The 26,398-nt window shown below is 37.5% G+C and overlaps 1 protein-coding gene across 1 annotated transcript in view; it reads right to left on the reverse strand.

The window, feature by feature from the left end:
* The window catches only part of CEP126 (centrosomal protein 126), a gene marked incomplete at both ends in the record, with an annotated part of 44,795 nt that overhangs the window by 5,230 nt on the left and 13,167 nt on the right, over positions 1 to 26,398 (reverse strand). The window contains 3 exons of the mRNA XM_082496657.1: positions 5,043 to 7,176; positions 19,591 to 19,789; positions 25,206 to 25,325. Of these exons, the coding sequence (XP_082352783.1) occupies positions 5,043 to 7,176; positions 19,591 to 19,789; positions 25,206 to 25,325 (2,453 nt within the window). The remainder of the gene's footprint in view (positions 1 to 5,042; positions 7,177 to 19,590; positions 19,790 to 25,205; positions 25,326 to 26,398) is intronic.

Below are 26,398 nucleotides of genomic sequence, written 5' to 3' on the forward strand. Positions count from 1 at the left end.
TCGTAGCAAAATTAATAACAGTGAGTAAATGTCTCTGTCCAAATTTAGATGTTTACCTTGTGTATGTTTACATCTGATCTAGCTGAATGTATTTTCTTAGAGTGAAAAGAGAAAAATGGGCACTTCTAAGGCATATTTAATGTCATGTTAGCATAGGACTATAAGGTACAGATGTGGATTGTATGTGAACATTTATAAGCAGGTTAAGTGAAGCCCCACTTTGAATCCCAGATAATAAAGATGGTCTGTACAAAGATAAAAGGTGGTCTTACCAAGTAAGAGGGAGAATGAAGAGTGAACTAATATTGAATAATGTGCATTGAATAATGTGCCAAAAAGTAATGTTTTAGAAAATAAGTTGCATGTAGAGAATAATCCTAAAGTCTAATTGTCCAATGCAGTAAACGCCTGTTGCCAAGATGCTGTATCTTATATTTTCGTGGATTCACCATTTATTAAAATTACATAGCACTGTGTAGAAAACATGTAATAGTTCACACAGGTTATTGGATTCACAGAATCACAAAATGGTAGAGATGGGAAGGGACCTCTGGAGGTCATCCAGTCCAACACCCCTGCTCAAGCAGGGCCACCTACAGCTGGTTGCCCAGGACCATGACCAGATGGCTTTTGAGTATCTCCAAGGATGGAGACTCTACAAAGTCTTTGGGCAACTTGTGCCTGTGCTCCATCACCCTCATGGTAAAAAGAAGTGTTTCCTGATGTTCAGAGGGAACCTCCTGTGTTTCTGTTTGTTCCCATTTCCTCTGGTCCTTTCAGCGGGCACCACTGAAAGAGCCTGGCTCTGTCCTCTTTGCACCTTCCTTCCAGGTATTTATAGACATTGATAATATCCCCCATGGCCTTCTCTTCTGCAGGCTGAACAGTCGCAGCTCTCAGCCTTTCCTCCTAGGACAGATGCTTCAGTCCCTTCACCACCTTCGTGGTTCTTTGTTGGACTCTGTCTAGTATGTCCATGTCTCTCTTGTACTGAGGAGCCCAGAACTGAACACAGTCCTCCAGGTGTGGCCTCACAGGTGTGATTCTTGCAAAGTCATGGTTTAAAACTTTTGTTCTACAGCTTGGGATTTTGTAGATAATCTCACTAATTTATTCATGACAGTACTGCTGTGTAGTATTTTCCCTTGGCTAGAGAGGCCTAACCTAGACACCGTGCCTCAAACTTATCTCACTTTTGTCTGGTGTAATAATACATTTTCAAAATTAAAGCACCAAGTTTCAAAATTAAAATTAAGTTCTTAATTCATCTTTAATGCATACAAACTGGAGATGCAAATCAGCATTTTCATGTGCAACTCAGGAATCCATACATCTAAGGAGATATTATATTCTCATTTGTAAATGCAGTTACTTGATTTATACTTGGGAAGATAAATTACCTATTCATTTACATAACAAATATTTACATGTGCAGTTTAATGTACAGCTCATGATTAGACCGAGACTTTTTTAGTGGTTTTAACAGAATGTTATTTCTTTAGTTGTTATTAAAGTGGTATTTCAATTCAATATTTCTCAGTGATCAAAACAGCCAGCACACCTCCACCAAGGAGGATGGATTTGATGGGTAGACTGTTTGGTGGATGAGGAACAGGTTGGATGGTTGTATCCAGAGGGTAGTGGTCAACAACTCGATGTTCAGATGGAGATCAGAGACTAGTGTTGTCCCTCAGAGGTCCATGTTGGGACCAGTACTGTTTAATATCTTCATCAATGACATAGTGGGACTGAGTGCACCCTCAGCAAGTTTGCACCAAGCTGACTGGTGCAGTTGACACACCTGAGTGATGGGACTGGCTGGAGAAGTGGGCCCATGTGAAACTCACAAGTTTCAACAAGGCCAACTGCAGGGTCCTGCACCTGGGTCAGGGCAACCCCTGGTATCAATACAGGCTGGGGGATGAAGGGATTGAGAGCAGCCCTGCTGAGAAGGACTTGGGGGTACTAGTGGATGAAAAGCTGGATATGAGCCGACAATATGCGCTCACAGCCCAGAAGGCCAGCCATATCCTGGGCTGCATCAGAAGTGTGGCCAGCAGGTAAAGGGAGGTGATTCTGCCCCTCTGTTCCGCTCTCATGAGACCCCACCTGGAGTACTGCATCCAGCTCTTGAGCTCTCAGCATAGGAAGGATATGGACCTGTTGGAGCAGGTCCAGAGTAGGGCCACAAAAATAATCTGAGGGATGGAACATCTCTCCTATGAGGACAGCCTGAAAGAGTTGGAGTTATTCAGCCTAGAGAAGAGAAGGCTCCAGAGATACCTTATTGTGGCCTTCCAGTACTTAAAAGGGGCTTATAAGAAAGATGGGGACAAACTTTTTAGCAGGGCCTGTTGTGATAGGACAAGGGGTAATGGTTTTAAACCAAAAGAGGGTAGATTTAGATTAGATACAAGGAAGATATTTTTTACCATGAGGGAGGTGAAACACTGGCAGAGGTTGCCCAGAAAGGTGGTAGATGACCCATCTCTGGAAACATTCGAGGTCGGGTTTGATGGAGGTCTGAGCAACCAGACCTAGTTGAAGATGTGCCTGCTCACTGCAGGGGGATTCGACTAGATGACCTTTAAAGGTCCATTCCAACGCAAACTATTCTATGATTCTATGATTTAACAAAGCAGAGTTCTTACCATTTGCAGAAAAAAACCCCAATTCATTGATCCTAGAAATAGATTTGAAAGTACTCATCTGGCTGCTGCCATCAATAGTAACATGGGACACATTAGCTTTAAAAGGTTGCCATTTAGTTATATGCAAATTATTGTAATGTGACACGTGGTGCTAATAGCACCTGAAAAGAAAAAGAAATGTGATCATTTTATATTGAATATGAGGGGAAATTTTAAAAGAAGCAAATAAGAAATTCCTTATTGTATTAGTAATCAGGGAATGTTTTTCAGAAAAATACAATCCAAAGTTGCAGTATTGATATGCATCAACAATTAATTTAATTAGTTTGCAAGACACGCTAGATCTATGCCAAGGAAAAGATTCCTTTGAGAAATGTAAGACAAAAATACAATAAGCAATAGTATCTTTAAGGGCATGAGATACTGAGGAGTCTGCCCCTGTTTAACTATGAGCATGCAAATTAGTCCCATATTTGTCGCAGGCTAAAAGTTAAACATATTTTTAAAGCATTTTACTGACTGAACACCAAAGGGCTTAAAATAATTCTAATATGCAGCTACAGTATAATGTGTCAGCCATAAGATATACCACTGGAAGCTTGGAAGCCCAACTAAAGGAAGATCCTCACGGATAACCATTTTATTTATTCCTGTTCTCACTTACTCTTTCTGTACATTTGGCCAAGCATTGCAACAGATCTCATTTTCCACAGTGTCCTCACAGACCTCACTGTACTCTGTAATAGTGCCCCAGCAGATATTTTACTCAAGAACAATGCAGCATTCAGTCTCTCATAGCAAACACTTCAGGACAAAGACTATGGTGATCTATGTGCATTTGCAGGCAATAGAACAATAGCAAGTCATTAAGAGTTATCTAAAGTATTTAAAATAAAGAAGACTTACAAAACACAAAATCGAAGCAGATACAGAGAGAGGGCCACCCACCGCAATTTTAAAATGTTACTCCACGCTTCCTCTAAAAGAGCTGGAGTTATGTGACACTGGGGATGTAGCATTTAAAGTTGCAGTGAAGACAGTGTTAGCAGTGCACGCAACTTTGACCCAGTAAATTTCCTGATTCATTGATCTGATGTGCAAATAAGGACATCAAGAGGCAAGTATCTCTGCTGGAGGCGAGGCATGGTAATGCAAGGCTTCATTCATTTCCCATGTAAAATCAAATAGGTTAACTTAAGTCACACATATCTTAAGCTCATCTGTTTGACTTTGAACTGGAATGGACAAGCAGATAACATTTCTCATTTCCCACCCCTGCTTTAGGCCAAGAATATTCACCTACCTCTGCTCTTATGAAACAGAACCGTTCTGAATCACTGCGTAGTTAAAATTACGCATTCCTGGAGATAAAACTAGAAATTCAGGGTTTTTTGTAAGTTATGGGAATTACTTATTTTGCTGGGAAGTATCTTTGAGCTGCATGGCTGATCTTCGGGGTGATTCCAGTACGTAAAGTGGTTTGGATACTGCTCCTGCCTGAAGCAGGGTCTACACCTTCAAGAGCTCAGCCTCCAGCTGCAACCCTCAATAAGAAGCAAACCAGCATACAACATACAAATTACAAGCACAAGGATGCCATCAGTGCCCAAGGCACAGAATACAGCTGGGCTGCAGAGGAGAAACAAGGCAAATCAAAACCCATGAAACCTATTTTGAAATGTAAACCCCAGGAGATTAAAGTTTATTCTCCCAAAATTTCTTATGCATCTTACCTATGTTTTGTCAATCAATCTCTGCATCATATTGTTCCCAAGGTTAATTTTTAATAAAATGCAGGATTGGTCCTAAAATATCTTAAAATTCTTTATAAATCCGACATACTTTGCAGCACAGCAAAATTTGTCTGGTAGAAGCTCTTTAATTTTAACTTGCATTTCAGTTTTTTCAGCATTAATTGGATTACTGGGACTAAAACAATAATTTTAGGCATTTACAGTGTCAGCATTTTAAAAACATGGTAGATCTACATTTCTTTCACTCTCAGGTGGCAGTGACTGGTGGACAACAAACTATGACTCCCAGTTACCTTGTAAAACTCGGTCATATAAACTTATTCACTTCTTCCTGTGTCATTATTTAGACCACCTGTCACATCTGCTCATTAGTCAGGAATATAATCTCAGGGAAAATACTTCCTTTTCATTTAATATTGTAGAGAGCTATTAAAAACCAGATCAACGTTTGAGAGGCCTCTGGGCAGCACTAGAATAGAAATGACAGTGACAAATGGAGAAAACTTGTTAAAACTGGCTGTATTGTGTGAATGGATGAAAGGCTGGATGTTTTAACTGAAAACAAATTTGTGATGTAATTGAGAAAGACTTTCGTCTGTACATCCCCCCGCCCCAGACCCAGAAACATGACTCTTACCAGTGGCAGAGTCTTTTGGAGCTCGGGCAGTATGTGCTCCTTGCCAGGAGGTACTTGTTTTCCCAGCTGCTGGGATATGATGGAGAAGTAATCCATTCTCTGCGTTAGCAGGTCTTCTTTCGGTGCAGGTTACGGAACGATCTTGACAGGCGCTTGTCTGAACACTATTTACAGAACAAGTACTTTTTGCCCAAGGTTCGTATTTGGCCGTGCTGCAGCCAGGTGTAGATATCGCAGTGGCCAAGTCCGAAGGACAAGTAATACTCTCACTGTTTTCTGTACCGTTTCTATTTAAAACCTGATCTGCTAACAAAACATGCCTTTCATTTAAATCATTCCTGTTTGTAGTGGTAGCTTGAAGACTTGAAGGCAGCAGTGGCTGACACCCAGGGCTGGCTGCGTTTTCGCCACTTCTGTTTCCCGGCAGAGGTGCGGATGGTGGGTGAGGTGCTAGCAATTTCCCTGGAGCTTTTAGAGTTTTGTTGGCTTCAGTGGCTGACTGCGGTCGGATTATAGTGCCTGCTCTCTTCTTGGGCATAAGACTTGGCTGGGCTCTTACAGCTCTTGGTCTTCTAGTTATTTTTGCCTTATTTTTGAGTTGATTAACGTCATTAATTTTAGAATTCTTGCTACATACTGGGGGTTTACTTTCTTCATCCGGTGATACCATCCAAGCTTTTTTGGTAGAAAAGGATCCAGTAGACATAAATATATTCAGAGACGTGCATTCTTTATTCGATATTTCAGTATTAACATTTGGTTTTGATATATGAGAGTTTTCCTGATGATTTTTTATGAACATGGGGTTTGAAGGTTGAGCAACAATACTTAAATTAGTCTTAGGAACATTATTTGTAGTTTGAACATATTGCAGCTGTGCAGAAGATATTTCACTGGTGTTTTTTTCATAGCATTTTTTATTATTTTCTATTACTATCCTGTTAATTTGATGATGCCATCTTAGCTTTCTATTGTATTTTTCATTTTCTGCACTCTTCTTTTTTATTTTTGCCATTTCTAAACTGTCTCTGATAGAAGACACGGGCCGAGTTCCAGAACTGATCCCATGGTTCATAACCACAGCTTTAAAATGACTGGCTTCGTATTTAGATTCCTTCTTTAAGATACTTGTGAATAATCTTGCTCTTTTTCTTTCAAGAATATTATTTTTCAGGGTTTTGTGCTGTGCAGGAGTGCCAGAATTTAACTCCGTATCAGACACCAGTGACAGAGTTTCTATCATATTTCCTTTTTCTTCCTCTCTGTTATTCTGTTGCTTAACATCGCACAGAACTGAGGCATTTGGTATGTCCTGAAATAAAGATGATCCTGAATTAGTGACATCAATACATGTAATATTTTGTTCTTTTGTTTCAGTCATTTTCGCTGAGGTATTTTTTAAAAACTCCGTAATGATGTTTTTGTCCTTTGGTAATGTATCAGCTGTGCTGGGAATGCCAGTGGAACATCCCTGATTAGGAAATAAGATTATAGATGTTGCAATAGGTTGACTGGAGGTTTGCACAGATATAGTTCTTTTTTGTGGGGTCATTTTAAAACTCTGATCTTGCATCAGATCCTGAACTCTTTCTCCTGGAATAGAGTCAGGGCTGGCGGAGGCTTTGCTAGGATTGAAAACAGGATGACCAGTGGCTAATGTGCTGCCTGTTCCAGAAGATGGTTTGCTTCTTTCTTCTTTTATATTTTGCAGAAAACTAAATGCATTACTTACAGAGCGTTCTTTCTTACCAAAGGTAGACAACTCTGCAGATTTTTTTCCAGAGCTGTGTGAAGCAGGTGATTCCTCTTCTGAATTGTTTACATATTCAGCAGGAGTTAGAACATTATGTTTAGCTAAAAGATCATGAATAGGTAAGTTGTGGTTGTTTTGCAAATCTGCATTTCTCAAACAATTATTTAGATGCATATTTTTAGAAGTACTTTGAGCTGTATAAAGCAAACCATTATTCCTAGTTTGCAATTTTTCTGGATTGTACAGGGCACAGTCACACTGTGTAGTCAAAGATGATTCACTCGGTGTTGTGTAATTTCCATTTTGTTCTCCAGCCTCAAGACTGTCAAGGCTTGACAAGCTTTCTGAATCATCTGTTTTCTTGACTTCTTGATGAAAATTCTGAAATACAGGCATAAAACCAGACTGTTACATTTATCAGAAAAGATTTTTGCTGATACTAATTTTTCACTAATGAGAGCTTAGGCTAATACACAATCAATAGTGAGGTTGGTGTTCTTATGACTTGGAGTCATAGCATCATGAGTGTTTCCATCAAGTCAAAATTTACCTGTGTTCAATTGCAAAAGAAAGTGATGTGTTTTGGGCATGAAATTCAGAGGAAAGAGATGCAACAAAATGAATCTTAAGTTTTATATCAATTCTACAATATCAAAAAAGGAAGAAGATTTTTCTGAGCAACACTACTGTTTCCAGATTGCCCTATGGCACAGGATGTTTTTTGCATTGTAACATGTAAAGGAGTTTACAAAATGAAATTGAATCCAGAAAAATGCATATTTGATACTGGATCTGACCCAAACTGGAATTCTTCCATAATACTAGACTGAACATGTTTATTTTCATACAAAGTGCCACAAGTGATGAGGATTTAAACCTTGTCATGACAAACACAGAAAACGTCTCTCTGCTACCATAATCACAGTGATTAACACCTCCCCCCAGTAAACCCCCTCTTCTCATCTTTCAGAAAAAAAAATATCATCTGATCTATGAGGACAGATCAGGTCTAAGGGTATATGGGAGTCCCATCCACTCCCCCAATTTCTTTGTAAAACTTTAATGTAGTGATGAATAAGAGTGACTGGTACCATCCAAATCACCATTGGGACAACTTTATGTATGTACTATATAGGCATTTTCTTCACTATTACTTCTTCATCCAAACACTGAGATGCCTGACGTGGTTGAAAATACATACCTTTTTAAGTAAAAGATTTCAAAATACACATAAACATAGAGGAAAACAAGCATATTGACTAGTTTCACTATCTCGTATTCTCTCTGCTGTTAAGTTCACTTCCATGCAACTGAGCAGCTAGGTGATTTTAAACCATATGTTGGAAAAATTCGGGGTAAAATACTAGAAGCTACATGAGATATGCAATCTTATGCAGTGAAGACCTTAAATGGAAAATGTTCAAGTAGCAAAATCTGTTAACCTAAGTAAGTGATTATATATCCCCTGGCAATTACAGTAGAACTAACATTTTGACAACTTACATAAAGAATGCATAAAATTAATTAGCGAATAAGAACATATTTTTGTAGTAAAACTTTTTTTTTATTCTAATAAAATTATTATACCATAATATCACACAGTATATAGCTGTACAAATATTTTAAATTGGAGAACAAAAAGCTTAGTGAGTTCTGAAAGACTTTTTACGATTAAATTGAATCTTATCTTGCTCTAAACATTCAGAGTTTGGTGCAGTCTTCCGTTATAGTTATGATCTGAGATAAAGAAACTAAATAGAAGAACAAAGAAGCAAGTGTAGGGAAAGATCCTTTTAGGGAACATTTTCAAATGAAAGCTATACAAACCAGTGTCTTTTTAATATAAAAGAATAAATAACGCTTTGTTAGGTATTTATTAACCTTTATGCTTGGCTAAATTATGTTGTTAACCTCTGCTTGAACTTCACCAAACAAGGAAAAGGCATATGCTCAGAGTTTTCTGTACCAGGCCAAATTTAAGAACTAACTTTGAAATTTTCAGATGGGAAAAAAGAACAGTAAAAGGAAATTATAGGTGTCAGGCTTACTTCTTGTCTAATTTGGAAACTGCACCTGTATAGCTGAACATGTGTTTCTAAAATGACTAGGTTAAAAAGAGGAAAAATTTTGTAAGGATTGATTTTAAAAAAACTGTTCTGATAGCAGGCTAGCTTAAAATGGTAAATCTGGAGGCTGCAAGAAAAGTTGCAACTTCCAAAAATTAAGATAAAAAAAATTCTACTCAGTTGTGCTCCAGAGGTTGAAAATAGACTTGATCCTGCATTATATATAGTTTTAGTCTCCTTGTCAAACAAAACCTTGTGGGAATACAAAATCTCAGTTGTGGCAACCTCCAGAAATAAATTAGGAACTAAGGAATAAAGAAGGATTCCTCATTTAAGCACATACTCACTTTTACTTAGTTCATGCAAATTTAGTTCATTTACATTTATTTTGTTGCAACATACAATTTCATAATTTCACACATTAAAGATGCTTATCATTCTCATTAAAATATTTACATATTTTATTTCCCTTTCTAGCGTACTCTAATGAAAATGAATGTCACCTTTTCTTGAAAAATGCATAACTAGAACTACTTCTGCAGACCTCATAAAGCTTTCAACAATTATTATTTTTAGTGGGCAAAAACTACAGGGAAATAAACCTGGAAATCCCAATGATTTAATTTGATTTAATCTGTGAGAATATTATGGGATGATAAGGAAAGAAAAATGTTCATATAGTTTACTATCGTTTTATTTTCTGGATTTGCATATTGTTTCTGTTATATAAGTACAATTCATTGTATTGCCTGTTGCCTGCATTATCGTATATCCTAATGCATGAAACCTAAACCCAGCCTGTCCACATACCTGGTAGTCTAGAAAAGGGAACACTTACGAGGAGTTAAAGAGGTCACTTGTATGCCTTAAGACTTAGAACAGCTGTGTCAAGCAATTTCATTTCAGTAAAGCACTAAAACAAAGACAAAACATGAGCCTAAGAAATCTTTCATGAGGCCAATGAAAGAACAACATGGCAACAAGTAAAATTTTAAGAGAACCTGAGAAGTGAATTTTCTGCCAAAGGACTCTGTCAGAATGCTATTACACTAAAGAGCTGCTATATGTATATTTGACATTTTTCTGCAAAAGAACTGCTGACTGTTCACAATTCCAAGAGGTGAATGGGAACACTCTTCTACAGATAAATGATGGAAAAACGTTACCTACTCTGAAAACCCAGGCGCTTCACTTCTCACACACTAATTGCTGGTTTTGATAATTTCAACTGTTTTCTTCACAGGAGTTCTTTGTGTGTTATATGTGTGTATATATAATGTTATATTTCACATTCATTGTGAAGTAAAAGACACCAATGTGCATACAGATACAAAGCTACCCCTCCAAACCCAGTGAGGTAGCTAAACACCTTCATTGCTTTTGGTCTACCAACTATGGAATGGTAAAGTCCATTAGAAAATTAATAATCCCTTTTCTACGCAATTTTGGAAAACAAAATGTACATGGCACTACACTATAATGATTTCACAGAAGATTTGGGAAGACCCAAGAAAGCAAATGCCACTGAGAAAGGATTTCGGTGCTTATGTTACACAAGAGATCCATTATACTACGCAAATCCACCAAAGAAGCTATGGAGGTGTAGGATGACCAGAGAAAAGCTTCCTATCAACACCCCTGTCTTTCCTAGGCTAACTCCTAGGTGCATAATTTCCCCCCAGGCTATCTAGGATACAGAAACTATCTATCTGTGAACCTGAGTATTCAAAAGGACTTGATTTGCCCATTTGGAAAATCATCACAGGATGCTAAAAATACAGGTTCAAATTCCTTGGGAGAAAAAGAATTCAAGTTCCCAATTTCGTGGGTACTCAGGCACTTCAGTAAGCCGTACTGTACTGAAGGATTTTTAAAGAAAAGTGATCTAAACACTGACTGCCTGGGTTTCAAGTTCTGACTTCCAGTTTTAATGAAGACCTGACATAAATGTACACAACTGTGCAGGAAACAGGATTTCAGCTAAACTTTTCTCTCTGCTGCTTTCTTTTAATTAATTTAGCATCTTAGTACTCAGAGTGCTGCTTCTCAGGATCCCTGTTCCAGGTGCCTAACTCTCACAGACTAACCTAGTCATTCAGCTCCAGAAGTGGAATTCATAATGCTAGTTTTTAAATACTATTAAAATTATTAAATGAATAGATGTTGGGGCACTGAGCACAACAATGCATTAGCCCCTTTTTTGTTTATGGTTATAAATTAATACATTTATTTTGAGCAGGCACCATCTATCCTGCACATTTAAGAGATGGGGTCATGTAAAAATAGTATGGGACTGCATAACTGAAAACCATCATAAAGCAAATAGACATGGAGAAAAATTGGGTATGCATATGCAATATTAATTCTAGAAGTTCTTAACTGCTTAACTAATACTAATTTTAATGTTATATATAAAATGCAAGGATATAATTTAATAAGCATATTCATAGTTATTTACAATCTATGTTATATTCAATGTCATTTTGGGTCTCCCAAAAATGGAGAGTGGAGATCAGCTAAAACTTATCCATTTTCACTTCTTTGGAATTTGCAGGTTGTAGGAGAAATGATGTTTTAAAAAATATTTTGTAGATGAAGTTATTTCTAGAAAATACTTTAGAAACAGAAATGAAAGGGAAACAGTTCTCAGAGATTTTTTCCATCTTAAAGCAAAGAAAGAATCCTCTTTCTCAGTAATGGTTAAAGTCTTAATGACGAGACTCAAAGCCCTGAAATTATCCTTTTCAGAAAAGCTTTCCAACAAAATCTGATTTAAGGGGAAAGAAGAGAAGAATAACTGACAGAGGAAAGTAGTCTTCATCTTCTAGAAAACTCAGAATCTGCCTTCCTAGTTTATTCTTATTCACAAATACACAAATAAGGCATTAGGGTTAAACTATTTGAATGAACTGGACCTGTAGCATCAGAAAAAAAATAATATTATTTGACCAGTACACACCTCCTAAAAGACCCACAACCACACAGTATAATTTTTAAAATAATCCCTAGTTCAGCTGAGAGACTATCCTACCAGATCTCTCTGACTTGCTAAAAAATCAGTACGCATTTTTGCAGTCTGTAAAAAACATTACTTTTTCTTTTAACAATGTAAATACATTGCAGAGGTGGAACAGTTTTTAACCTCTTTCCACTTTATCTTGTGCACTGCACAGCAGCAACCAAGGCAGAAAGTGGATTTATATTAGGAAGTGCTAAAGGTCAGATACAGAAATACTTTTAGAATCATAGAATGATTGGAGTTGGAAGGGACCAACAAGGATCAAGTCCAAAGCCTGACTCCACACAAGGCAACCTAAAAGTTAAACCATCTATCTAAGAACATTTTCTAATATTGTGCATTTATACCTCTCTAGAAATAAGTTATCTAATGAAACAGTTTCATGTAATTGCCAACATTCACTGCATGCTTCATTAATATACTCACTTATCTTGAAAAAAATATTTAGTGACTGTTACATGTTACCTGTTTTACAAATTCCATTCTTTTGATCATTTATTTTTCAAGACATACATTCCTCTTAAGTACTTTACAGATATGATTTATAAGCACATGTACAAGATTTCAGCATCTACCTTCTCCTAAACAGCCTACTGAATTTAAAGGCTGATATTTATTGTTTTTTCTTGCCACTGTTAGAAACAGCGTAATTCTTTGAGCTGTTTGTTACAAGATCTTTCAGTCTCCTGGGTCCCAGTTATTCTTTGCTTATTTCTGTCCTTTGAATTTTGGGTTTAATGCTTTATTTCCCAGTTGGTGAGCCATACTTCCTATGGAGGTATGCCAATATCAGGCATGAACTGCACAGCAAAGCTCAAGCTACTAAATACCACAGAAGTGCTGTAATAACTAATATTAGAAAAAAATTGAAAGAATTGATTACTTTTCTGTGTACCCAGGCTACCATGAGCCTACTAGGACAGAAGCAAAATACTGGAAGAAAAAAGTAGTTAAATTCTGTTTTGCTTTCTACTTCACAAAAGGTTTATGTCTTTAAAAAAACCCAAAACACAGCTCTGCTCTTCAATGGGGTAGAATTAGTTTGGATGGTGATACTTTAATCTTAATGAGAAAGCAATAGATTTCCCAATATCCCCTTGAGACATTAGAATATACTTTCTCTGATAATGCCAAGTTACCATAATATGATATAGCATCCTGGCAGACCAGTATGCACAAACTTTTGTATCTTCCACTTCCTTCCTTCAAGGAAACATTTCAGTGTTACTATAACTTCAGTAAACTAAAGATCAGATCTATTTTTTCCTCTGTTCCTCTTCTTTAGTTACTTTTATGAACATTTTACTCTGTTGCAGTAAAACGAAGAACTTCAAAAATAGCTATGAAGTATGGTAGAAATAATTTAGTGCATGGCTATGTATATAAATATTTCATAGATCCATATATATAGATATATATATGTATTTGAATGTAAAACCAAAAATGGAATTCATGCTAATATGTATAGCAATTCTTATGAAAACAGTATATGCTTGTAAAGGAGGAGCAGGTATCTATTAGATGACAGTTCTCAAATTCCCTGTTTCTGTGGTTTGTGAGCTATGGTCTATGTATAACAATCCTAACTTATCCACAGGCAAAGTCTTATTCATGTAGTAATCTACCTGTGAAACAAACTCTTTTGTACTGAAAATGCTGTTTCAGCTCCAATCCTACATTATCACCTGTTCAAGCAGGGCTTTGAATTGAGGCAAGACACTCTTCAAATGACTGAACATCCAGATTGCCAAATATGAAGATTGCAGTGTCACTTTATATAGCACAGGCTTGGAATAAACCACTATTTTATGTAAAAAAACCCCACCTACTCTTGACAAATACACTATCAAAACAAGTTTGAGTATTTGGGCAAAATAATTTAGTCTGGAGATACATTTAAATTTGCATTTATAGCAAATGTGAATTTTGGATTAGTGAAACTTGTGGAAGATAGTGGTATGTTTCATTATTGTTTGAATGCCAATAAAAACTGATCCCCTCTGATCTTGCCAAAAGGAAAATGAGTAGGGAAATCACTCAAGTTTGTCATATAATTTAAGCGATTAACATAAAATGTTAACATTCACAGTTACAGGTAAAAAATGGCCAATGTTTCTAGATTTAAGGTGACCACAGAAACCTATTTCAAGTCTTTGAATGGTCTCTTCAAAATCAAGTCTGACTTCAGTTCCAGTGCCATTTTATCCTAACTCTCCCCTTAAGAGGCTGTTTTCCCACTAACTGAGCATTTTACAAGTTCTTGACACTGGGGAGAGACTCTGTCCACAGGCACTCCTTTTTTCCATGCTGGCCTTGTCTATGACTCTGAAGAGTCAAACTGATACAATACACCTTGCAGAAGGAACCCTTGTTTAACTCATTCCAGTCATACTACCCACGCACTTGAAAATGAATTTAGTTTTTCCATCAGTTACCTGAAACATCTCCACTTCATAAACATGGTCCAACCTCAAAAGCATAGTAACGCAGCTAACAGTCATACAGGTCAACTCACTCATGCAAGTAAGGCCATGTCCAACCCAAACCATTCTATGATTCTATGAATCTATCATATGACACAAAATTTTATTGTACTAGAGATAGTGTAAGAATAACCCTCTGACCTCATGGTTTGGGTTGCAATTTCTGAGAAATTGTACCTGTGTTCCCGTCCATTTCAATAAATATTGAAGCATTTTCATTGTCAGACTATGCAGGGATGCAATGAGGAAGGCTATGGCCCACTTGGAATTAAACCTGGCAAGGACAATAAAAAGGGCTTCTTCAAGTGTATCAACAGTAAAAGGAAGACTAGGGAAAATGTAGGACTGCTGCTGAATGAGGTAGATGCCCTGGTGATGGAGGATGCAGAGAAGGCAGTTACTGAATGCCTTCTTTGCGTCAGTCTTCATTGATAAGGCCAGTCCTTAGGAATCCCAGACCCTGGAGGTAAGAGAGAGAGCCTGGAGAAAGGAAGACTCTCCTTTCAAGGAGGATCAGGTTAGAGATCATTTAGGCAAACTTGACACCCAGAAATCCATGGGCCCTGATGGGATGCACCCACAAGTGCTGAGGGAGCTGGCAGATGTTATTGTGAAGCCGCTTTCTATCATCTTTGAAAGGTCATGGAGAACAGGAGATGTGCCTGAGGACCGGAGGAAAGATAATGTCATGCCAGTCTTCAAAAAGGGCAAAAAGGAGGACCTAGGAAACTACAGGCCAGTCAGCCTCACCTCCATCCCTGGAAAGGTGGTGGAACAGCTCATCCCGGATGTCATCTCTAAGCACGTGAAGGAAAAGAAGGTTACCAGGAGTGGTCAACATGGATTCACCAAGAGGAAATCATGCCTGACCAATCTGATAGCCTTCTATGATGGCATGACTGGCTGGGCGGATGAGGGGAGAGCAGTGGACACTGTCTACCTTGACTTCAGCAAGGCTTTTGACACTGTCTCCCATAACGTCCTCATAGGTAAGCTTAGGAAGTGTGGGTTACGAGTGGACAGTGACGTGGATTAAGAACTGGCTGAATGGGAGAGCTCAGAGGGTTGTGTGATCAGTGGTGCCAAGTCTAGGTGGAGACCTGTAGCTAGCAGTGTTCCCCAAGGGTCAGTACTGGGTCCAGTCTTGCTCAACATATTCATCAGCAATCTGGATGAGGGAACAGAGTGCATCTTCAGCAAGTTTCCTGATGACACAAAGCTGGGAGGAGTGGCTGACACACCAGAAGGCTGTACTGTCATTCAGCGAGACCTGGACACGCTAGAGAGTTGGGTCGAAAGGAACCTAATGAAGTTCAACAAGGGCAAGTGTAGGGTCCTGCACCTGGGGAGAATAACCCCATACACTGTTACAGGTTAGGGGTTGACTTGCTGGAAAGCAGCTCTGCAGAGAGAGGCCTGGGAGTCCTGGTGGACAACAAGTTGACCATGAGCCAGCAATGTGCCCTTGTGGCCAAGAAGGCAAATGATCTCCTGGGGTGCATTAGAAAGAGCATGGCCAGCAGGTCAAGGGAGGTCATCCTCCCCCTCTACTCTGCCCTGGTGAGGCCGCATCTGGAGTACTGTGTCCAGTTCTGGGCTCCCCAGTTCAAGAAAGACAGGGAACTACTGGAGAGAGTCCAGTGGAGGGCTACAAAGATGATCAAGGAACTGGAGCATCTCTCCTATGAGGAAAGGCTGAAAGACCTGGGTCTGTTTAGCCTGGAGAAGAGAAGACTGAGCAGGGATCTCATTAACATTTATAAATATCTAAAGGGTGGGCATTCAGAGGATGGGGCCAGATTCTTTTCAGTGGTGCCCAGCAACAGGACAAGGGGAAACAGGCACAAACTGGAACACAGGAAATTCTGTCTGAACATAAGGAAAACTTTACTTTGAGGGTGCCAGAGCACTGGAACAGGCTGCCCAGAGAGGTTGTGGAATCTCCTTCTCTGGAGACATTCAAAGCCCACCTGGATGCATTCCTCTGCAACCTGCTGTAGGTGAACCTGCTTTGGCAGGGGGGTTGACTAGATGATCTCCAAAGGCTGCTTCCAATGCCTACCATTCTGGATTCTGTGATTCTGTGATTTTATGCTGAGGGGAACAGTATCCATAGAAAGATTGATAGTGAGTACTTCAATGGCTGCACAGCACATTTGGAAAAACAGGAGAGCCAAGGTAAAATTCCTGCTTCAAATCAATCAGAAAGGGATTTAAATTTGAATTTCACAGACACCACCTGAATAACCTAATTATGGTCCTATAAAGGAGGGAAGAGGAAAATACAACCTCCGTGTTGTAATCTATACCTATTTTGTCTGTGAATTAGCTCTTACTTCCAAGTATTTTGTTTAAAAAGTGAAACAAAAGAGGTAAAATGTTACATCAGTCAAACACTTTAATTCAAGCATAATGTATTTTCTGGAAGAGTATAAAAATATTGTACTGATTTTTTTTTTGTGCGGGCATCAAACTAAAGAGGTAATGGAAAGAAAAAGACAAAAGATATCTGAATAATAGTATTCCTTGTCACAGATGAGCCATTTTACTGGAAAATTTCAAAATTACTCAGTTCAAGGCAGGTGCCATGGAAAATCTCAAAATAAACAGTTAACATTTGGAACAATGTTTGGCACTTGTCTTTTGGTGAAAAGCTGCATGCAGCTTTAGCTAAAGACCATGCTACCAGCTCCACCTTAAAGATTTTATTCCGGTCTGCAACAAACCCAGGAAAGGACTGTGCAACAAAACCTTTGATTGCAAATGAAATTAACAGTATTAATTTCTTCAAAACCAATCATACTTATGAACATATAACAAATAATAATTTGTTGTACTGGCTCAGGCGTAGCTGTTGCACAAAATAAAAAATCTACTGCTCTCAATATTTTAAGCAAAATAATTTTGGAGAATGGCAGAAGGGTGACTGAAAACCTTGGCTTACTGCTGAAACTATACAAATTTTTAGGGATGGAAAGCAGGGAACACACCAAATCTACTGGTAAAGGTCTACATAGAACTTCATTGCCCTGTAGGAAAGAAAAGAATTTTAGGAATCTTTATAATCCTGCTGGGCCTGTAAAAACAGAAACAAAGAGAGGTCAAAGGATCTCAATGGATGGTTAGACTGCAAAGCATGTGTGCAGTGAAATACTTTGACATTAGTTTCAGAAAGGCAAGTACTGTTGAAATTATTTTGGACAACAGACAGTAATAAGACTACTGAAACCTATTCATGTCAGTAAGAGCATTATAAATAATTATAATTTATAAATTTTATTAGTAAGAGTATTAGAAATACTATTTCATATCACAGGAAGTCACGATGCACACCAGCACAATCCAAGTATTAAACTTCCAAAACTCAGGCTTTAGAACAATGACAATAGCTTTCTTGACTATTTTTGTAATCAGAGTGCAAAGCAAGCAATTTCAACAAAGAAAGTCCAAATATTTGAAGTATAAATATTTACAATTTGAAACTGTTTATCAGAGGGAAGAAGCTGAGCAACCCCTAGTGGTAGCAGAAAAATAGAAATTTTTTTTTACAGAACCAGAGCATTTTCAAAAATACATTAATTTGTAAACACAAATTCCTATATTATATGCAGTGTCCAGAGCTGATGATAACATTTAGAAAAGACTACAAGTGAAAATTATGCATGACTCATGGCAGTTTTTCCCTAGAATTCAAGTCTAATGTGATCATTTTGTTTGATAAAATACACTACAATATAGTTGTCTTGCAATATATTAAGAAGAATCTTTTTATACCTCTTTCTCAAAGAGATTGCATTTTTCTTCCTAATTCTACGAATTCCTAATGCAGCTACTACCAAATTCAGCATCACTATTTAGGGAGGGATTTGCAAACACTATACCAATGAAATGCACAATGTGGTATTAAAAAAAAAAAGAAAAGAAAAAGCTTCGACCTTTGTGGATTTTGTTTGAAAGTGATTATCTAGAATTCAGTTTTATCAGCTTCCTCTTATAAATTGACATTTGCTCTTCCTTCTTTTTGTGCTTGGAAATAAGAATGAAATGGAAAGAATATTCAACAACCTTGCCAGTACAAACTGTACTTTTTGTCTCCTCAACCTTTTTGAAATTTACTTCAGTTGAGTGAGATTTTCTGTGTTAGCCATCAGCTCAAGATTCTCATGAATACCCATTGGAACAAAGTAGGTACGAAGACAGAGAAGAATATGGCTGAAAACATCAGTATCAAAGAACTCGAAATGTATCTGAACTGTGTACAGTCTTTCAAAAGTTATCCATACACATGTATTAAAAGGAAAAACCCTTGCTCTGTTGCCACGACTGATCCCATGACTCTAGCCATCACCAATATAAAGGGACGGTGTTTCATACAGTCAAGGTCATTTCAGACACCATGAATCCAGATACCAGTAGATAATATTATAGAAATGAAAGAATGAGTCCAAAATTATGTCCTCTTTTCAAAAAAATGTAATATTGAAGACAATATTTCCAAAATCAAAGACAACATTGACAGACCTAAAATTAGACTTAAAACTGCAGAAATCACTTTGGAGCTCGGTTCTTCTTGATTTTCACTGTGTTTCTAAGGTGACTTTTGAAACCGACTTTGGGTCCAAAAATTAGTTTAGGTAGAAAGTTATCGGGCCTGTTGCTGGAACACCTATTTCTATTCCAAAGATGACAAAAACTGATCTCAAGGTATTTGAAGTCAATCCCTAAGAAATCACAACACATTGGGAGAAAAAACAAGAAATGAAAAAACACCCCAACGTTTGACCTACCATATTTATACTGCTGTAGAATTTTGTGCTGAGCTGTAGCAATCAGCAAAGTAGAAACTTAAGTGCAAATTGGAAGCCACCAATTTAAGTTTGGAGCTACCACAAGACTCCTGTGATAGACTAATGGCTAGCTATCTCAGAGCCAAGAAGTCTGACATACAAATCTTACATTCACAGAAAGAAAGAACAACATGGCAGATATCTCTGAAGAATTTTTGAAAATATTCTTACAAACATTTTTAAAGATCTCAGATTTCTTACTGAAAAATATGTGTAATTTTACTGTAAATAATCTATTGGTAAGGCATAGTACACTGCGGCCTCAGGTGTTTTCTACTTGATAAAGAGTGCTTAACAGACCTTTCATTTTTATCACATTCAAGAAACTTTCTATTACATTTAAGAAGCATCATGTAATGAATCACATGGAAATATCATACCTCCAAGTTGCTGAGATGCTGTTTTTCGAGTTGTTGTTGCATTTCTTTCAGATTTTTCTGGAAAAGAAGTTGGTTACTATCCATGTTTGTTGTACTGCTCTCTTGTGTTGTTTTATCCCAGTCAACCATTGCTGAAATCTGCTTCTGATGGAAAGAACCATTTCTAGATGCTGATGAGGATGAAGTGTCATCTGTGGTTCTTGATGCAAGCAAATAACTTATTACTTTGGCTTATTTCTATGTGTCAACTGTACACTTTTAAATATGTTCCTTTCCAAAAGTATACATCGTCAATAAATGCCCAGCAAGTGAAGGACACCTATACTATATGTAACTACAGCTGGTGCTGTTAGTACTATCTAAAACTGCCCAACACTTTCCATTTTAAACCTTTTCTTCTGTTATTTATAAATAGTCAGACTTTTCAGTCAGACTTGGTTGGGTGACTGCCTCAGGCTGAATTAATCTGGAAAATGTCAGCCAACAGTTTGGTCACTTACAGAACTGGAAAATGGAATTTTTTGCTTGTTTGTTTTGTTTGTTTTGTTTTTGTTTTTTCCTGTTTTGTTTTGTTTTTTTTTTTTTTTTTAAACCCCAAGCAAAATGGCTTTTATTTTTCCATAAGGTTGGCCTATATAGAGGACAACTATATACTGATGTTGTCAGATATTCCCTTACTTCAAATAGCAAGTACTACCTAGAGACCCCAACTCTACTGATGATGTGTAATGCCACTTATGTGGTACATTAAAGAATTTGTATTTGCTACCTGAAAAAAATATCTTTGGAGTAGCTAGTCTAGCTGAGTACTGTGGTCAGGCTGAGTCCAAATTAAGATAGAGGAAATCTCAGGTTTCTACAGGATGAGAATTAGCAAGAACATGGGGCTGGTTGATACGCAGGAATCAAAGAAGCCAAGAACAGTGTGAAGCCAAATGACAAGGAAAATGTGCAAAGGAAGGCAAGGAGTGGGCAACAAGATACATTCAAGAATAAAAAGCAGATAGAACTGCAACAAGACTGGGTAAGATCCCTAGGAATAGGAACCAAGCTTTGGAAAACAAGAAGCAAGAACTAGGTAGAAATCAAGGATGACAAAACCAAGAAACAAGTAGCTTTAACCAATAAGAAAGGTAAGCCTTAAAAAAAAGCAAACCCAACCCACATATCAAAACCCACCAGCTCATAGATAGATCAAGCTTTAGTCTTCTGGAAGTATAACTGTTACAGGTTGCCAGCTATGCTTGACTGCCTAGGTGGAACAGTTTAGCGAAGGACAATATTACTGTCTTTTGGTTCCAATCTGGCTCAAGGGCCCTACATGCCCTTAGTCTGGTATATCCAAAGTGGCACTTACATAAATCTCCCACCAGATCCATGCTTTGAGTTCTCGCATCTGTTCAGTAGAGCCATAACCCTTACAATTGATTAGAAAACCAAGCTTATGTCTTGCTATTTTAGGATCAAGAATTTGTTATACTCCCTGATGATTAACAAATGGTGGTAGAAGGAGAATAGATATTGGAAACAGATTATCAGTATAAACTTTCAGTGAAGTTATTTGTAAAATGGGTATACCTTTAGTAAATAGGGGGGATCCAGGTCCAATATTTGAAATGATACTGTGTCTCAGGAATCACTGGATTTTGAGTAACAAACTAAACCTTATTGTCCATTCAATATGCAGATGCTTTCCAACATTCCCAGGATGCATTTCTCATATACAGTTCCTTAGCAGCATCACCACGATCCCTTAAATATTGCTCTATTGGGTGAAGGTGTTTAGCTAAATTTGTGGCAAAAGTGAACTTTGAGTCTATACGCGACAAAATGTGAAAATCATACTTCTGCATATTTCCTTCCTTTTTTTTTAAATTTTTTATTGGAATCTGGCCTGACAAGATGATGCACCACCCACATTTCACCTGTCTTCAGTTTCAGTGAAGGTGATGGTGAAAGTGATGGTTCCTTTCATATATGGGCAATACGCAGTGTAGTGTATGAAGATAGGACTATTTCATGCCACACAAAGCTATGTTCCTTAATAGCTGGCATTCCTATTGAGCAAATTTGAACAGTGCAGTCACACAATATGTACAGACCTCATCCTCTTCTACTGCTTATCCAACAGAGATGCATTATTAAGAATGTATTGTTCCTAGCTGGAGGTGGCTACCATATGTCTAATGTATGTATAGAAACTCAGCAACCCCTTTCCTTCATTTCTCTCCATTTCTTCCGCTTAAGTTTCCATGGTTCCTTCTTCTGAGCCTTCATCTGTTTCATCCTCTTTCTGTATCTAAAAGTATGCTCCCTGTTAAAATCAATCCCTTTCTTTTTGGTACATCTGTGTCAAATTAGACAAATGAGACCTTTTCTGTATTATAACACTTATAATTTTAGGACAATGAAAAATGTAAATTTTTGTCCCATCAAGATTATTGTTTTTTTTTCTGAAGATTTTATATAGTACTCCAAAAAGGTTGGCGTAATTGCACTGACCTAAGCAGAGATATATATTTAGCAGAGTCTAAAAAGGAATTTATTATTTCTGATAAGATGGCTGATAGCAAAAATGGAGAACAACTTCTATTTATTTATAGAACTCAGAAAACTGCATCTATATTCTTTTGAATGAGAGATATCCTCCCTATCCAAAAACTTTCTGTACCTATCCACTTTTAAAGACTTTGTTACTGTGGACCAGACCAACATACATCTGGCTCCCCCAAAAATCTGTTGGTTTTTGGGGGGGGAAGGGGGCGGGGGGGAACAGGAGAAAGTTTCTTGATATCTATTTGGATGTTCAGACCATTTATATTTATAAAAGTTTCTATATTCTCACTTTTTTCAGGGAACATTTTGTCTTGATTAAGTTCCTAGCCCAAGACTGAACCTAATCAAATACAACTGTTTGTAAACACAAACAGGGAAATATATCTTCTACAAAGAGCAGCACACCATTTACACACCTGATGTGCACACATCCCAATCCCTTTCAGCTAATGAGTTGACCAAAATCTCTGCTTCAGCCTTTAATAACTAAACCTTACTAGAAGCAGAGTAGCTCTTCTGCAAGCACATAATACAATCTCACTTATTAGGTGTTCCAGGATTTTTTGCCTTTCTCCAAGAGGAAGTAATATGTCTCCATTGCCTTATTTAATTTTTTACAACTTTTTAAACACAGACATTAAGAATTCTAGAACCTTATATAATCCACCTATATCCAGCTGGTCCTGCAGCCGATATTTGTCTTGGATACTTAATACAACATTCATTTCTTCCTTTAAAAGGGGACTGTCAATGAATTCTATACACTGTATTTCTGAGGGAGGGTGAATTCTAAAGATGATACAGGATTTTTGGTTTGAGTGTTTATAGAAGTGTAAGAAGAGGTAGAAATACTGAAAGGCATCTACTACCTCATCTGAGTTAATTATTAGCTGTCCCAAAATCTCCAGTTAAAGGGGTTATAAGACATTTTTAAAGCTTTAGAGCTCAGAATTGGTGAGTTTTGAAGAACCTCCACCTTTGCGAACCTTCTTAAAATGCTTTTCTTCTTCAAAGCTTACTTTGCTGTACTGATTTGCAAGAAATTTATTTGTCCTCTAAGAAAATTTTGGAACCAAGTCTGAAAACACAGACATGCCATTTTTATGACCCACATGAACTATGGCTCCCAGACCAAAACTAACAGGAACATCCCTGCACTAACATCTTCTGCAGCAGACCAGGAGAATCTATGCTGCATAGCACGTGCTCAGTTTGAATCTCAGCGCTTAGTAAGGGATTGTGTGAGATGCAGACAAAAACGCATACAGTATTTTCTGTCACAAGAAAGGGAGACAAATTGTTAGCATTAGAATAAGCAAAGCTTTATTTCATATTAATTTGTATACCTTGCCCCTATACACAAGCCTGTACTGCCATAACTTAATTCTTTTTCCCTTGTTACCATACCCCCAATATTCTCTGCATCCTCCTTCACCCATCCCATATGACTCCTACTCAAGCCTCACTCCTTGTGACCTGTCAATAGGTCAATGTGGACTCAACTTTTAAGCCTTTTTCATGCTGGGGTCACTTGTTTGAGTAATTTCTTCCTTGCTCAATTGCCAATTTCAAACTTGTAGAAATATAATTATCTTTGCAATTCTTAGCTCTCTCTCAAATTTGGTTACTAGGGGAACACAAACTGTAAAAGAATATGAATGTATAAATTTAATTTCCTTAGGAAATCAGGTTAGTAAAATGAAAATCAGGAAAAGAACACGCTATCATTACAGGACAGTGAATTTTTAAAATTATACAAATATAATATGGAGTGACAGCATTGTCATACTGTAAGAAATTAAGGAAATGGTAAGTGGTTTGAAGATGTCCTAAGAGAAACCTGTGAGCCCCTGAGGCACAAGAATCAGTTTGAAGAAAGTTGAAAAATAAAGAAACAAATGATAAAGGCAGTGGGAAGAGGCACTGAGCTGCTGTCCTTAATCAAGCCTATGACTGAAATCAGATAAACGATCAGGAACCCTGGGACAGGGTTCAGAAACATCTACATTTTTTTTCCCATAATTTCAACTTATATTTAGCAGGTAGTTTTTTTGATTGTTTGTTTTTATGGCTGCAATCCTTTATTGTGTCAATCCAGTGTAGTAGTGGCAGAACTATATGCCAACAGGCATATAGTATTTAGCTCAGAGAGGTATGAAATATTTTCTCAATCGCCCAGTTTATCTGCTGCAAACATGTTTTAATCAGCAGTAGAAATGTAATCAAGCTGAATATTAACGTGACAATGAAGAACACACTGAAGCTTGAAAGTAGGAAGAGCCCTTTTAGATAGAATTTATCTCTACTCTGAACATCTGCACAACTTACAGCATGCAGCAAATAATTATAATAACAGTAATAACAAAAGTAGCAACAACAAAAATAAAACCCTGAACTGAAATGTTAAAGAAATGAGAGATTAGGAAGGGGATAATCAGGAAGGAGTATCAAATACAGTAGATAAACTATGCATGAAGAAACATTCTGTGATAAGTCAAAGTATCTTAGAAAAAGTGCTTGGGTAGAGTGAAAAATATGCAATTCAAATTGCGTGTAATATAAAATGAAATTTCAGGGGAAATTGTTATCAGGATGCTCAAGATACATACAGAGGATTAGAAATTTAAAGGAATGTTACCTGGAAAGATCATGGGATAAATATACAAACTAAACTATCCTTGAATGTCAAAAGGAAAAAAATCTGGATGAGAATAAGAAATCACCAAGACAGAATACTTTATACTTCATAGAACAGCGGGTGGTTTGATAACCATGGCAGTCTGAGTCGGGCCACAACCGAATGCGGATTGGGTTGGCCCTGACTATTCCCAGAATTCTGCTGAAGGGAAAAGGTTTGTGTCGTCTCCTCTGGTGTTTTACCAAATGGACACAAACAACTCAAGATGTTTCATAATGTTTCATTGGAACAATTCACAGAAATGCTTTATTTGCCACTAGACAAATGGCCTATAATTTCTTAAAGAGTAATTGTCTGCTGTTTATTGACTGCACTAAGCAATTTACTTCCTTTGATCATCACAGTAAACAGAAATGCCTACCTGAAGTTGGTTTTGTTTCTGCTGGGCAAGCAGAGTCCTGGTGTTAAAACTGATCCTTTAATTTGCTCAAGAGCTTCTTCTAACTGAAAAGCTGCTTTTGTCTGAACTAGAGGGATTAGAGTAAAAAACACAATGGAAAAAATATTTTTACAATTGGAATATGTTACCATAAATGGTTTGGTTAAGTTTCTTAAGTCTGGAAGCCTAAATCCAGACTGTTACAATAAACTGAGTGGTTTAGCATCATTAGGCATGCTGGAGTTCCTCTGAAACAAAACCCCACTCTATTTAAGTGTTTACAGTAACACATGTATTCAACAGTTTTGCTATTTGTTTTCAGACTGCACTGTTAAAAAGTCCACCACTAACTTTGTTTTCACATCAGGATTATTCCGCTCATGCACTAAGCCAAAGTTATGGCTTGCAGATATTTTATTGAGGCCAAACTGTGACTTACTAATCAAATCAGTGGAGAAAGAAAGAGTCCAGACAGGCACAAGGTGTTGCCTCTTTCAAGTAAGCAAAAGTAGGGCAGAAAGTGGCAGAGGCAGAATTGCTATAAAAGAAAATCAAGAAAAAAATAATTGTGATTCACGATATTGCTACACAGTCTGGGCTGTCAGTAGAGCTATGAAGAAGCCCTAAACCAGTACTGTTCCATTTTGTTATTTTAATCTGACATTTGATCTTGAAGTCAGAGACATTACCTCACAGTTGGCACAATTGCAATTGGGAGAGTAAATCTGTTAAAGAATACCTAAGTAATATACCATATCTTAAGAGTTTCAACACTGGAAAGTTGACTGGAAATCAGACTTGGCTGATGCTGTTAAAAACTCCTGCCAATCTGCACCGATTCCAAGAAAGCAGGAACTGAGTTGAAGTGATCATTACTTCCCAGCAGCGAGAGAACAGCTTAAAAAGCTGACTAATTCAGCAAGAGTTATGTAATACATTAATATATGCTAGGACTGCTTTTACTTAATGATAAACAAATGCACATTCTTGAATATTTCATATTCAAGGGTTCAAATAGGGGATCATTATACTATCCTAGTAACTTCCAGTGGCCTTGTAACACTTTGCACCCAGCTGTGAAAGTACAGTATTGTAAGCAATAAGCACATTGGAGTGAAAAAAGTGGGGAAAATGCAGGAACCCACAATATTCCAAGGCGGTGATGTACTTACTGT

The sequence above is a fragment of the Vanellus vanellus genome (genome assembly GCF_965231255.1).
Source record: "Vanellus vanellus genome assembly, chromosome: 1".
NCBI lineage: Eukaryota > Metazoa > Chordata > Aves > Charadriiformes > Charadriidae > Vanellus > Vanellus vanellus.